The sequence below is a fragment of the Podarcis liolepis genome (assembly GCF_965112155.1).
Source record: "Podarcis liolepis genome assembly, contig: SUPER_9_unloc_1, whole genome shotgun sequence".
NCBI lineage: Eukaryota > Metazoa > Chordata > Lepidosauria > Squamata > Lacertidae > Podarcis > Podarcis liolepis.
The window spans coordinates 1259148-1274993 of NW_028148963.1; the positions used below are offsets into that span (position 1 = coordinate 1259148).

The 15846-nt window shown below is 46.2% G+C and overlaps 1 protein-coding gene across 3 annotated transcripts in view; it reads left to right on the forward strand.

Annotated features, from left to right (window-relative positions):
- LOC310686770 (protein FAM184B-like) overlaps nucleotides 1-15846 on the forward strand; it is an 82924-nt gene that overhangs the window by 16502 nt on the left and 50576 nt on the right. For all 3 annotated transcript variants that reach the window (XM_083520515.1, XM_083520516.1, XM_083520517.1), the window contains exon 2: nucleotides 12001-12756. In XM_083520515.1, coding sequence (XP_083376641.1) covers nucleotides 12001-12756 — 756 coding nt within the window. The remainder of the gene's footprint in view (nucleotides 1-12000; nucleotides 12757-15846) is intronic.

Below are 15846 nucleotides of genomic sequence, written 5' to 3' on the forward strand. Positions count from 1 at the left end.
ATGCATGTTTGTCCTGCTGTTAGTTCCTGTTAGCTACTTTCCATATACGTATCTGGAGAGAAAGGTAGGGTATAAATAAAATAAATCTGCCTGCCCCCTTTCAGAAAGCTTTCTCATTCTTTGGGTTTTCTCCTCTATTTTCTATCCTCCCTCGCACCTTCTCATGACACCTTTTACACAGTTAATGAGTCTGGCTGCTGGAACAGCTCTTTTAGTGCTGACGGCAGATTCCTGCAAGACTAATGGGACAGGAGCAACAAACATAAATCAGGACATTTCTCCAAGAATCACTTAACATCTCTCTGCCCAGCCCCATCCACTGCATGTTTTATGCTGCCAAGACGAACACATAACTTTTAGTACACGATTTAGCATCAGGGAATGAACAGCCTCACCAAAGACTTTAAAGGTGTGTGCCTTTGCATGTGAGAGTTCAGGAAGATTCAGGTCTATCAGTGCTGGGTGCTTCTAGGCAGGATTTTAATCTGCACATGGGCCATTAGTTTTGGGGATTGTTGCTGTTTTACTTGCTGGATTTTCCCTAGATAAGGTCCAGTATCTGACCAGCCCTTTTCTCATATTCTCATTTTCTTTATACAGTCATAAGGTAAAGGGACCCCTGACCATTAGGTTTAGTCGTGACCGACTCTGGGGTTGTGGTGCTCATCTCGCTTTATTGGCTGAGGGAGCCGGCATACAGCTTCCGGGTCATGTGGCCAGCATGACTAAGCCTCTTCTGGCGAACCAGAGCAGCGCACAGAAACGCCATTTACCTTCCCGCCGGAGCGGTACCTATTTATCTACTTGCACTTTGATGTGCTTTCGAACTGCTAGGTTGGCAGGAGCAGGGACCGAGCAGCGGGAGCTCACCCCGTCGCGGGGATTCGAACCGCCAACCTTCTGACTGGCAAGTCCTAGGCTCTGGGATTTAACCCACAGCGCCACCCGTGTCCCAGTGTTGTTGTTTTTTACTTGCTGGATTTTCCCCAGATAAGGTCCAGTATCTGACCAGCCCTTTCCTCATATTATTATCCTCATCTTCTTTATATTTCCAGGTATATGGTGATGTTCAAAAGAGCCAGCCAAAGCATCAGAGCCTTCCCTGAAGTGTGACTTTGCCATTTGATAATGTGTCATATTACAAAAGTCAGGTGCCTGCAGTGGCGTAGCGTGGGGGGGTGCAGGGGGGGGCCGGCCGCACCGGGCGCAACATCTGGGGGTTAGGGTTAGGGGGCGCAAATCCACAGGTTAGGGGGCGCAAATTACTTGCCTTGCCCCGGGTGCTGACAACCCACGCTACGCCACTGGGTGCCTGCCCCTCTCTGCTGAGCCGTAGCAAGAACCATGAGGTCGCAGGCACCCACACAGGGTCCTTCTCCCTTTGGAGAATGGAATACACAGAGGAGACTGTCATGTTTTAAGAAATATGGTTTATTCACCTATTTATTCAGTCTGCATGGATCTTACAGCATAGTCATTTCAAGAGGGACTTGCCACCAGCTTCCCCCAAAATGGATCTCTGCTCTTCCTCCTGCTTCTCCTTCCCAGCACCCTTGCTCGAAAACTCCCTTTTCCTGTCCCCTCAAACATACACCCCATCACCTTGGTAACATCTGACTCCCCAGGCCAAAGGATTCCTCCTCAATGGCCTGTCAGCACCTTTTGCCATGTTAACAGGTATGCTCTTCACTAAGCCAGCCAGGCTGGTTTCCATAAACCAGCCCAGGAATTCCCTGTCTGACAGAGCTCTGCAGCTTGTATACCAGTGGCGTAGCGGGGAGTGAGGGCTGTCACCCCGGGCAGATTTGGGGGAGGTGGTGCCACCAGGTGCCCCCACAACAGGCTCCCCTTGGGCAGGCTCCAGCGTGTGAAGCTCTGATCCGGGAGCGCAGTGGAGAAGAGTCAGCAGCAGAGAGTGCTGCCCCTCTCCTTGGCTGGACTGTGGTGAGGGGCAACGGGCTCCGTCTCTGCCCTGCCCCCCTTGGGGATGTGCCATGCACATTTGCACCGGGCACTGGAAGCATGCGCTCCGCCACTGGCTTGTACTTAAATCCATATCCCCAAATCCTAGCATTTATTAATTTCTAGGGTTGGGGGGGTCCCCCTTAAGTCTATAACACCACTGTGTTTGTATAATGTGGTGTTTTAAAGATTTGTTTTTATATTGGCTGCGTATATATTTATTTCTGGGAGGGACGCGGGTGGCGCTGTGGGTTAAACCACAGAGCCCAGGACTTGCTGATCAGAAGGTCGGCGGTTCGAATCCCCGCGATGGGGTGAGCTCCCGTTGCTCTGTCCCTGCTCCTGCCAACCTAGCAGTTCAAAAGCACATCAAAGTGCAAATAGATAAATAGGTACCACTCCAGTGGGAAGGTAAACGGTATTTCCATGCGCTGCTCTGGTTCGCCAGAAGCGGCTTAGTCATGCTGGCCATATGACCCGGAAGCTGTACGCCGGCTCCCTCGGCCAATAAAGCGAGATGAGCGCCAAAACCCCAGAGTCGACCAAACAAGCAGGATGAGTGCATCCAGAACGTACATCCTACCTGGCCCTCAGTCCAGGCCAACACATCTTGAGGACTAGAGAGATAAACACAGCTCAGCAGTCATGTATTGTTGATGCCTAGGACTAGGAAAGCAGTAAAGTTCTTACATCACAATCTAGTATATGATTTATGAGTTGCATTCAACTGAGTGGGTTTGTGGACCTACCTTGGTTTCATCCTGGAGGTAATTCTTAAAACCACCAGATCCCTACTTGTGTGCCTGAGCAGAGAGGCTTCTAAAATACAGTGGTACCTCGGGTTACAGACGCTTCAGGTTACAGACTCTGCTAACCCAGAAATAGTACCTCAGGTTAAGAACTTTGCTTCAGGATGAGCGCAGCAGCAGCACAGAGGCAGCAGGAGGCCCCATTAGTTAAAGTGGTACCTCAGGTTAAGAACAGTTTCAGGTTAAGAACGGACCTCCAGAACAAATTAAGTTCTTAACCCACTATATATCCAAACAGACAAAAGATGACAAACCAGCGAAGGACACATTTTACAACACAGTAAAAAAACCAGAATTGAGACAGCAGCGAGAGAACGAAAGACAGTAAAAGCGGGATCCGTTTCTCCAAGTTGTTTTTAATGTTAAAAATGAAGTGAACTCATGAACCCCAGCTCAGGAGACTCATTCCTCGGCTTCAAGGAATAGATGTTATCATTTCTGGCTCTGTGCTAGCAAACTGCACTTCTAAATTTTTTTGGACAGAATAAATTAATAATAATAATAATAATAATAATAATAATAATAATAATAATAATGTGTATGGGAAATTAGGCTGGTGCTGCCATTTCCCATCACTGTGCTGCTGGTGCAGAAACTACAGGAAGTGTGCAGTGAAGGGCAGGTTGGATTAACTGAGGGGCAGGGAGGGCCCAACGTCATGGCCAGCACAGCCCACTGGGCAGACAGGTTTAAACCTTCCCAACCCAGTAAGCATGAACTGGAAGAAAACAGCTGACTGCTTCTCAGCTGATCTGATGGTGGTGTGGCTTTCTCAGTGGCGTAGCGTGGGGGGTGCAGGGGGGGCCGGCCGCACCGGCCGCAACATCTGGGGGTTAGGGTTAGGGGGCGCAAATCCATGGGTTAGGGGGTGCAAATCCACGGGTTAGGGGGCGCAAATTACTTGCCTTGCCCCGGGTGCTGACAACCCACGCTACGCCACTGGGCTTTCTGCCTGTTGTGTGGGGCAAGGAGCTTTAAACCCAGCGTGAGACAAAGGGAAGCAATGAGCATGTGCATGGCTTTTATTTTGATGCCGTTTGCTTAATGGACAGCAGCCATGTGGAATCTTCACTGCAGCAACACCACTTAGCATCAACCACTGCTATTCACCATATTGGTACGGATCATCTGAGTGAGAGATAGGCTTTCATCCTGCTTTAAATCTCATTGCCCTGCCCAGGGATGAAAATATCCCGCTTCTCAGCTGAGCTGAACAGGTTGGGGAGGGGCACCGACTTGGCCCCATCCCCTACGGATCTGGCCCGGCCACTGCTGGAGTGTGACCCCATGATCTTTCTTCCCAAGTAATCTCATCCTTCAGATGAAATGTCTTCCTGTCCCTTTCTAAAGAAGAGCACCCCCGCCCAGGATCTGAGCCACTGCTTCTAATTGGCAACATGCAGAATTATTTAATTCTGTTTCCGCCAATTTGACAGCAGTCGTTGAATAATTGAGCAACATCTGGGTTCATTAGCGCTCCTCTAGGAGGAAGGATTATGGAAGACCGTTTTCTCTGGCTAAAAAGAAAAGAGAAGAGTTGATATTACAGTGGTACCTCGGGTTACATATGCTTCAGGTTACATACGCTTCAGGTTACAGACTCCGCTAACCCAGAAATAGTACCTTGGGTTAAGAACTTTGCTTCAGGATGAGAACAGAAATCGGGCTCCAGCGGTGCAGCGGCAGCAGGAGGCCCCATTAGCTAAAGTGGTGCTTCAGGTTAAGAACAGTTTCAGGTTAAGAACGGACCTCCGGAACGAATTAACAACGTAACCAGAGGTACCACTGTACATAGAAATCACAAGAAGTAATATGAAACTCCCTCATATGAGTATCTTAACAACCAATATAGCTTTGGGGTGTTTGTTTGCTCAGTTCCCAGAATATGTTTTGCTGTTGCATATTTATCTGGAATGTTCCCAGACTCAGCACGGATACTCCTGTTATTTTTAAGACTGCAGTCTTCAAATATCAGCTAGCAATGAGCATGTGCATGGCTTTTATTTTGATGCCGTTTGCTTAATGGACAGCAGCCATGTGGACTCTTCACTGCAGCAACACCACTTAGCATGAACCACCCAACCCCAGAGGGTCCTCTGTTTCAGCAGCTGCCCCATGGCTCTTGAGCCGTCTTAGGGGTAATCCCAGAAATTCTGCTCACCTCCCTGATAAAGGAGGATCGTGAACTATTTCAATATGTTAAGGCTGTAGCTAGGATCCTCGTGGCTCAAAAGTGGAAATTACAGGAGACCCCAACAGTATTGGAGTGGCAGACTAAATTTTTTGAGTATGCAGAATTAGCTTATAAAATTCGAGACCAAAAAGGGACAAAGTTGGAAGAAGAGTGGGGTAAATTTGTTGCATATATAAGAATTAACTGTAGAAGTCTAAAAACTGTAGTAGGGTTAACATAAATCCTGTGATGTGTATAGAAGGTAAATAAGAATCTACAAGAGAAGTTATAAACTAAGAACACTGAAGCAGGGAAGGATGGAAATCTGGGCGTGAATTTACGCAGTGTAAATAAGATGATATAATATGATGATTGTAAAAGATTAAGTTTTATTTATGTTTGTGAAAAAACCAATAAAAATATTTTTTTGGGGGGGGGGGACACAACAGAAATTCTGCTCACCTCCCATGAACCCCTTCCATTATCTCACTTCTGCCCACGTGCACATTGTGTATCATTATGTCGCTGGACTTAGTTGTTGTATCAGTTTCCTGACTCTGTTCGGTTCTCATTTGGGAAAGATAAAGTTTTTATTTGGTTTCCTGACTGGTGTGCTAAAGCCTTCTATGGCATGTGCCCCCTTTGGGAAGGCATGTGTGGACTAGGACCAGGCGATATCTGGTTTTCTGCATCGCAATATATCACCAGCTAAACATTGTGATATATCACAATGTCTGAAACAAGGATGGTGCTATGTAGAGACATTGGCTGGTTTCACAGTTTCCCCCTCATTGTGATTTTGCATAGCATACACATACATACATCATGATCTGCAATATATTGCCAGGTCAAAAATTATGAAACTGATATTGCGATATAGACCTCAGATCGGTTTTGGATGATATATCGATATATTGCTCAGCCCTAGTGTGGACATCTCTTGCTCTGCATGCAGAGACTTTTCAGATGTGTTTTTGTCTTCCTCCCTCAGCTCAGGGCTTATCCACTTTCCCTCTTGTTCTGTTGCTTCCCCCATCCCCGGGGAAAACTGCTCTTGAGCACTCAGTCAGAGCAAATGGCAAATCAGAGAATACCATTTGTTCCAATCTACTGCTAAAGAGGTTTTCCCTCGGAAAGGGGAAAACCTCTTGGACCCCTGCCTAGAAAGCGTGTCAGTAAAGAGCACAGACCTGTGCTTTTTAGACACAGCCCGAGCGGAAGTGTGGACAAGCGCTCGGCCGTTCTTTGCATCAGTGCATAAAAGGGTAAAGGGACCCCTGACCATTAGGTATAGTCGCGGCTGACTCTGGGGTTGTGGCGCTCATCTCGCTTTATTGGCCGAGGGAGCCGGCGTACAGCTTCCGGGTCATGTGGCCAGCATGACTAAGCCGCTTCTGGCGAACCAGAGCAGCGGACGGAAACGGCGTTTACCTTCCCGCTGGAGCGGTACCTATTTATCTACATGCACTTTGATGTGCTTTCGAACTGCTAGGTTGGCAGGAGCTGGGACCGAGCAATGGGAGACCACCCCGTTGCGGGGATTCGAACTGCCAACCTTCTGATCAGCAAGTCCTAGGCTCTCTGGTTTAACCCACAGCGCCACCCGCATCGGTGCATAGGCAATATGAAAACCATCGTTGATGCCTGGAAGGGAAAGGAGGGTGGGAAATGGCTTCAAGAAGAGGAGACAGATAATTTTCACCACTATCTCTTGATGTGCGGTCTTGGTGTCTGTGCGTGTGCACATAACCGGCTTGGCCTCAATACTCCTAGAGGCTGTCGTTTAGCCTGCGTATTCAAGTCAAGTAATATTAAGCTGTTTGCACTGATAGGCTTAGCTGTTGCAGGTTGTAGACAGCAGGATTTTGGATCATTCTTCAAGTTCATGCATCTTCCTCAGCTGCCTGCAGACTCTCTAATGTGATTTTTATTTATTTATTTAATAGCCAGTCGTTTTTATAATTTATCTGTCCTGCTTTCATTTATTCATTTTTCATTTATTTATTTCATTTATTTATTTTTCATTTATTAATATATTTCATATATTTCATATATTTATTTTCATTTATTTATTGCTCCCATATTGTTTTATGAGAGGGTAAAGGTAAAGGTAAAGGGACCCCTGACGATTAGGTCCAGTCGTGACCGACTCTGGGGTTGCGGCGCTCATCTTGCTTTACTGGCCGAGGGAGCCGGCGTGCAGCTTCCAGGTCATGTGGCCAGCATGACTAAGTCGCTTCTGGCGAACCAGAGCAGCGCACAGAAATGCCGTTTACCTTCCCGCCGGAGTGGTACCTATTTATCTACTTGCACTTTGACGTGCTTTTGAACTGCTAGGTTGGCAGGAGCAGGGACCGAGCAACGGGAGCTCACCCTGTCATGGGGATTCGAGCTGCCGACCTTCTGACTGGCAAGTCCTGGGCTCTGTGGTTTAACCCACAGCACCACCCGTGTTCCTTATGAGAGGGTAGTACAGTATATAACTACTTTTAAAGTTAAAGGTACCCCTGCCCGTACAGGCCAGTCGTGTCCGAGTCTGGGGTTGTGTGCTCATCTCGCTTAAGAGGCCGGGAGCCAGCGCTGTCCGAAGACACTTCTGGGTCACGTGGCCATTGTGACGAAGCTGCTCTGGCGAGCCAGCACCAGCGCAGCACACGGAAACACCATTTACCTTTCCTCTATAAAGCGGTACCTATTTATCTACTTGCACTTTGACGTGCTTTCGAACTGCCAGGTTGGCAGGAGCAGGGACCGAGCAACAGGAGCTCACCCCGTCGCAGGGATTCGAACCGCCGACTTTCTGACTGGCAAGTCCTAGGCTCTGTGGTTTAACCCACAGCACCATCTGCGTCCCTTATGAGAGGGTAGTACAGTATATAACTACTTTTGCAAATAAAGAAGTAAAGGGACCTACACACATGGCTATATATATTGAGCCAGCCTGTTTAATTCATAGAATTGTAGAGGCGGAAGGTATCCCGAGGAAACTTCATTCATCCCATTTATTTCTCCTGCAGAGAAGAGAATGCACAAGCATGGCATGTTCATCTGTAGGGCTATGCGAAAAATTGTCATATTGTTGAATACCGGTATTGAAATAGCATTGTGATAAGTGTTTCAACAATGCAGTATACAGTGGTACCTCAGGTTACAGACGCTTCAGGTTACAGACTCCGCTAACCCAGAAATAGTTCCTCAGGTTAAGAACTTTGCTTCAGGATGAGAACAGAAATTGTGCGGTGGTGGTGCAGTGGCAGTGGGAGGCCCCATTAGCTAAAGTGGTGTCTCAGGTTAAGAACAGTTTCAGGTTAAGAGCAGACCTCCGGAACAAATTAAGTACTTAACCTGAGGTACCACTGTACTGGTGAACAAAAGGTTGAGACTTGACAGCTTCCCAGGGGAAAGCTAATGTTGTAAGCCAAAAATGGCTTATCTTCTGAGTTTAAGCCAATAAAACTCGGAGGCAAGAGGAGTTAGGTGGCCATTGTTGTTTATTGCAAAGCAATAGGTACCAGTCAGACCTTTTCGCAAAACTGCAACACCGCCCAAGGGTCCGGGCGGTGGTATTTATAACATTTCAAACAAAGGATTTCCATTTTCACCAATCATGTACATCATTACCTCATTTCATGTTTAATACACATGCACAATAAGCACTAGCAATTTCTGTTGATTTAGCTCTGATTCCCACTGCTTGTAACATTGTGTTAGTACAGTGGTGCCCCGCAAGACGAATGCCTCGCAAGACAGAAAACTCGCTAGACGAAAGGGTTTTCCGTTTTTTGAGCTGCTTCGCAAGACGAATTTCCCTATGGGCTTGCTTCGCAAGACAAAAACATCTTGCAAGTTTGTTTCCTTTTTCTTAACACCGTTAATACAGTTGCAACTTGACTTCGAGGAGCAACTCATAGAACACAGGGTACATAGTAGCCTTTTTTGAGGTTTTTAAAGACTTTGGTGATTTTTGAAGCTTTTCCAAAACTTCTTTTGCAGCTCTTTGGTAAGTTACGCTGTTAAAACTTTTTTTTGGGGGGGGGATTGGATTTTGGGTTGGGGTGTTTGGAATTCAAGGACTTGGTGTTGGGAAGGGGTTTGCAAGAATCTGGAAGCTTGTGTTTTTTTTCTGCATTTTTATGATTTTCTGTGACCATTGGGCAACTCTGCTGTTTTTTTAAAAAAAATTCTGGGTTTGAATTTTGAAATGCTCTTTACAGTATGTGTGACTTTAAAGAGCACTTAATAAACTCTTGTTGTACCAAATCTGGCTTTGTTTGGACTTTTTTTGACCATAGGAACACATTAATTGATTTTCAATGCATTCCTATGGGATTTCGTGCTTCGCAAGACGAAAAATTGGCTAGACGAAAAAATTCGCGGAACGAATTAATTTCGTCTTGCGAGGCACCACTGTATGCATGTTGGGAACCTATGTTACATGTAGCCGTTTGCACTATGTAGCAACTTATGTTCTAGTTTATAAGCTGTATCTTTGTGATTCACATATGAGCTGTACTTCTGCCCCGGTGGGGGGGGGGGCAACTTGCAAAATCATCAGTTTCATAAAGCAACAGGTTACCATAAATTCTCTATTAGAAGCACACTCAAGGATTTATAGGGGTTCACATTATTATATTTATTGTGACCACACCACTTCCTTACATTTAGGTTTGGCCTCATTGAAGGGCAGCATTTCAATAGGAGTCAGAAGATGAGAATACCCCCTAAACATTTTTAAAGGAAAAAAGCACTGGGTAGGACACCTGCCCTATAGCCATCTGTAGCGTCTGTGTCACTGATGAGAAATATGTGAAAACAGAGAAATGACAACATTCTCATGGCTTGGCAGAACCCACAGCTTAAGCTTGCTAAATTTTTAGTGTCCACACACTGTGGTTAATCTTTGTGGGGGTATGGCTGGCTATTATTCTGGTCCCTACTTCCATGCCTTACACATATCCAGAAGGAAGTCATCTGCCACATACATTTGGAGAAAAAACTTAAATGGTTTTTCCTCTGAGCATTCATTAGAAACATCTCATTTGCTCCCTGCCCCCCATTCCTAATCTTTACTATTGGTCCTTGCCCTTATTGCCTATTAATCCCTTCAGTTGTCACCGCTTGGGGCACACAAGTGTCCCTGAACTTTTAAAAAATGCATAAACTGCAATGCAAGCCATGTTTTGTTGGAAGTAAATCCAATCCCCACACAGCAGAGAGGCCCAACTGGCTTGGACCAGAAATTTAGTGGCACCAGCAGACTGCAGACAATTCTTCTAGCAGAGATTTGACATCCTTTAGGCTTTCAGGCATCTCTTGAAGATTTTTTATATGCAAACAGGCCTACGCAACTGTTTAACATTTCCTTGTGCATTCCATCATTCGAACAACAAAATACTTCTATATTGCTGTTTTGCCGATTTCACAGGGTCCCCGGACATTTCACCGTCTATTAATCCCTGTGCCACCACTTTATTTCACTCTGCCATCACCCAGGCCCTACCTGGTACAATACTGAGTTCAGTCAGGGTTAAATTAGAACATAAACTTCTGTTTATTTATTGCAGTTTAACAAGTGTGTGGTTTCATAAACAGTATCAGTCAGTTACAATTATGGGGGGCCTATCCAGACCTACAATTTCCGCTACCTGCTCTCCTTCACTAAACCACTTCTCAGATATTTACTCATCTTTCTAGCTCCTAACTGTTCCTGACTCAGCTTATTTCGCTACACTAACTCAACCTACCCACAGACTCTATCCTAATTCACTCCCACTCCAACCAACCAACCACCCAACTCCCAATGAACTCTCCCCCTTTGCCCCTCCTAGAGCTGATTTTATAGTCCCTCTGACTCCACCCCCTGGGTTCTGATTGGGTAACCTGTTTAACTATTTCACCTCCAGCACTCTCACTTACTGTCATAGCTGTATACTAGCTTGATACTTTATGAGAAGGCAGTATCTAAACACTTTAATAAATAAATATAGATAAATTTGGTTGAGTAGAGGTTGCTCCCAGTCAAGTGTGCTCTGGATTACTTAGAAGTAAAACCATGGAACTTTCACTATCATATATTAACAGGTCACACACACACCCTTTATGTGTCAGTTTGCATTCCTTGGTACAGAAAGTATTGATCTGATGTGTGGAGATCTTTCCTATTCTGATTAATACAAGAGGATTCTAGAAGCTACTAGAAGTTTCTCTGTGTGAGAGAAGCAGGCAGAAGCTTCATGACTGTTTGGGTTATACCTTCTGGGAAGCTGGTTTGAACTGGTTCTCTTATCTCTTCCAATTAAGGTCATGCTGACTATAAATATAGGCCAGAAGGAGTCTGGGTCTTAATTTCTCTCTCTCTTCCTTCTGGTGTGGTGTTCTGTACATAGTGTTAAGGTTTAGTCTTGTTATAAGTTTATAGGTTTTTGTAAGTGCTACAACTGGATTTTTATGGACTGTGCCACTCCTGAATGTATTTGGATTTGTGACCACTATGCTCATTCGCCTTCAGCACAAGTAAAGCTCTGCTGGATAATAATAATAATAATAATAATAATAATAATAATAATAATAATTTTTCTTTATACCCCGCCCTCCCCAGCCAAGGCCGGGCTCAGGGCAGCTAACAAGCAATAATAAAAACAAGTTGAATGAATACAACTTAAAAAAACAAAATTAAAATACAACATTAAAATATTGAAACGTTAAAATATTAAAATGTAGCCTCATCGCAGGAGGAGAAAGGAAAAGAAAAAGAGAGGGAGGGAATCAAATTGGCTCCAAGCCAAAGGCCAGGCGGAACAACTCTGTCTTACAGGCCCTGCGGAAAGAAATCAGATCCTGCAGGGCCCTGGTCTCATGAGGCAGAGCATTCCACCAGGCCGGAGCCAATGTTGAGAAGGCCCTGGCTCTGGTTGAAGCTAATCTAACTTCCTTAGGGCCCGGGACCACTAAGGTGTTGCTGCTCTTGCCTCTGGTCTAATTTTGGGAACTCTTCTATGTGTTTAAGTTTTTCCTCCACACGTATGACATTACGTTGTTCTTTCCTTTTGGGTGCAGGTGATCTATGCCTTGAACACTAAAAATGATGAGCATGAGGCCAGCATCCAAGCTCTCAAAGAGGCCCACCAAGAAGAGGTTCAGCACATCCTCGATGAGACAAGGGAAACTCTCCTCCAGTACAAAAGCAAAGTGGAGGAAGCAGAGGCGCTCCAGAAGCACATCCAGACCCTTGAAGAAACTTTGGAAAAACACAGGAGGCTGAAAGAGGTGGTACCTTCAGAATTCACCATGTGCAAAAGGAAGGTAGGAGAGAGGGAACCACAAAGAGAGGACAATCTCGTAGATGAGAAGGTTGTCTTCCCCAAGCAGATGGCACACACGAAGCTCAGCTTCGAGAATGGAATCCAGTCTTCAAGTGAGGAGTCCAATGAGCTTGTCAACAAACATTGGGCATTTGCAGGAGAAATGCTGGATTGCAAGGAGGAGTTAAGCGAAATGGCCAGCGTGGAAACACAGGCAGCCCACCTCAAGTGGGAGAAGCAGAAACTGGCCAGTGAATTTGCTGAGAAAGTCAGGCAACTCCAGGCCTCCCACGAGAGGGAGAAAGAAACTTGGAGAAAGACCATGCAGCAGTCCCTGGCTGATTCATGCAGAGAATGGCAGCAAAGGGAACTGGAGCAGAGGAAAAATTACCAGGCCCAAGAAGCTGCCTCCCAGCAGCAGGTAAAGAAACTGGAGGCTGACCTGGTGGCAAAAGGCCAGCGAATCTGTGAAATGAATAAGTGTTGCCAGAAGCAGAAGGAGAAGATGCAGGTAGGACCATAATGCTAGAGCAAGTGAATAAAGCTTTTTCTTGCTTTGCACCTTGAGTCGTCAAGTCATCAGCATGCTTCTAAATCTATGAAATGAGTTCCTGGCAGCCAATAATATAATAATAATAATAAATTTTATTTACCGTATTTTTCGTCCCATAGGACGCACCGGCCCATAGGACGCACCTATATTTTTTTGGGGGGGGAATAAGGGGAAAAAAATATTCCCCCCCCAGGCGCGGGGCTGGGGTGGGGGAAGCCCGAGCTTCCCCCGACCCCAGCCCCCAGAACAGGCAGCTCTCCGCAAGCAGTGGGAGAGCTGCACAACGTCGCACAGCTCTCCCACTGCTTGCGGAGACCTGCACGCAGCCCAGAAGCCTGGGGGGTGCTGAGCTCAGCACGCCCCAGGCTTCTGCATCCAGGCAGCTCTCCGCAAGCGGTGGGAGAGCTGCGCGACTTCACGCAGCTCTCCCACCGCTTGCAGAGAGCTTCCTGAAGCCTGCATTCACCCCGTAGGACGCACACACATTTCCCCTTCATTTTTGGAGGGGAAAAAGTGTGTCCTATAGGGCGAAAAATACGGTGTATCCTGCCTTCCGCAGCCGAAGCCGGGCTCAGGGCAGCTAACAACAATAAAATAGTACAACATACTAAACATACTTGGCCAAGGATGGCCAAGAGTGAAAATTCATGAGGGGGCTGTGTGCAGCTCTCATCAGAGCCATTCAAAGCAAATGGCTGCCGTTTAGGGCAAATATATATAAAATACTACATTTGAGAAGACCAATACAGTGGTACCTCGAGTTAAGAACTTAATTCGTTCTGGAGGTCTGTTCTTAACCTGAAACTGTTCTTAACCTGAAGCACCACTTTAGCTAATGGGGCCTCCTGCTGCCGTCGCGCCACCGGAGCACGATTTCTGTTCTTACCCTAAAGCAAAGTTCTTAACTCGAGGTAATATTTCTGGGTTAGTGGAATCTGTAACCTGAAGCGTATGTAACCCGAGGTACCACTGTATAGCAAAGGCAAAGCTTGCGCACCAACCATGACACTGGTTGGCTTAACCTGAGCTTTGATTTCCCTTTCTGAAGGGGGCAGTTTTTTAAAAGTTCTCTCCCCCACCAAAAGAAAACTGATGGAGCTGAGCTAAGGATGGCAATGCAAAGCTAAGTCCAGTGGCAGCACCTGAGACCTTTGGGTTTCGTCATACCACCAGGACCCATCAGAACTGGCACCCATCCAGGGCCCTTTGCAGTGGGTGACTGAGAGCCGCCATTTTAATGCCTCACAAGTGCCACACTGGGTATCCCAAGGCATTGTAGGAAATTAAAAACAGCAGCTTGTAGCAACAGTTTGCTGCAGCCAGGGAAGCAGGAGAATGCCCCCCCCCCCGGAACCCATTGCTGTCCATGGCTGCCTCCATCCTAAACGCATCTTCGGGATTGTGAGGGGCATTTTCTCTCCTGTGATCAGTGTGAGGTAACAGGAGGCAGGACCTCAGTTTCTCCAGCAGAGGCAATGGGCAGGAAGGGGGCAGGAGATGGACGGAAGGAAAAGCTGTAAGATCCTACTCTTTGCTGCCCCATTCATCTTCTTCAGCTATGACTGTCATAGCATGAGGAGTTAGGGGGCAGAACCAGGACAGCTTCTCTGCTAGAGTAGAAAGTGCAGCCAAGCTACGTTTTAATGTGTGTAGCTTGCAATTGCCTCTCCCTTTTTTACTCTTAGCAATTACCGGCATGCCAAATTGGACAACCTTTACAGGAAACGCGGCACAAGGGGAAGGCAGGTTTATCTCATCCCTCTCCGGAGTTATTGGAATCAGTAATCCCCTATGCAGCTAGAATGACATGGGGGGGGGGGGAATTCCTATTGGTGTCCATGGGAAGGTTTTTTTCCCTAAGGATTGTAGCCAAATTAGGATGGGGACTGGAATTTCCTTCTGATCATGCTGTGGAGTGAAGATGTAAGCCTACATGTTGCATTTCTGCCGCACCTATAATTGATAAAAGTTCATTTGTTTTTAAAGAAGAGTTACCGTATTTTTCGCTCTACAAGACGCACCAAACCATAAGACGCACTTAGTTTTTGGAGGAGGAAAACAAGAAAAAATATATTCTGAATCCCACAAGCCAGAACAGCAAGATGGATCTCTGCGCAGTGAAAGCAGCAATCCTTCTTGCTGTTTTGGCTTCTGGGATAGCCGTGTGAAGCCTGCATTCACTCCATAAGACGCACACACATTTCCCCTTTTTAGGAGGGAAAAGGTGCATCTTACAGAGCGAAAAATACGGTAACTACAAGCTGCACATTAAGAGTAATGTGTAGTTTGGCACTGGCTGGGCGCATGAACTTGTAGTAAGTGGGGTTTGAAAAATGGATGGAAAACTACATTCTTTTCCACCTGCAAAGCTTTATGGGCTCGATTTAAATGATGTGGTGCTGGGCGCTACCTGTTTTTGTTGCATCAGGCCCTCATTCGCTATGCATGGGGTTAGCACACCACAAGCAGCACTCAGCTGGACTCCAGATCTCTCAAGTGGTGATACGGCTTGCCTGGTGGCTCAGGGTCTGGTTTTAAATGAGATGCTGCGCCTGTGCAAAACCACAGGATTACATTCTTCTTGCCCACTTGCATCATATTTTAATGCAGCCTTCCAGCTGCCATCAGCCTCAAGGCATGACACATGCTAGCTGGGGCTGATGGAATGGGAACAGTTTAATGGATTTGTGTCATCTGCTTTAAAAGCCATCTAAGTAGCACCCATCCTTTTCCTTTCTTCCTCGCAGGCGCACAACCCAGTTGCCATTACGATTGACATTTTTCTCGTTTATTACTAATTAATCAACCATATCTTCATCAACAAATGGATTTCAAGGCAGTATTCTTGGGAATTGAAAATCTACAATACAAAAACATAAATTGCGCACATGTTAATTCTGTCTATACATGAGCACGTTGCTTTAGGCATTTGCGATTTAGCCAAGTGAAGGCTTTATACGATCAGGGGCAGGGGGAACACAGCACACATTGCCCCCCTTGAAAAGTGTGCCTTATGTACTTGTTACTGATTTAATAAATCTTGCAGAG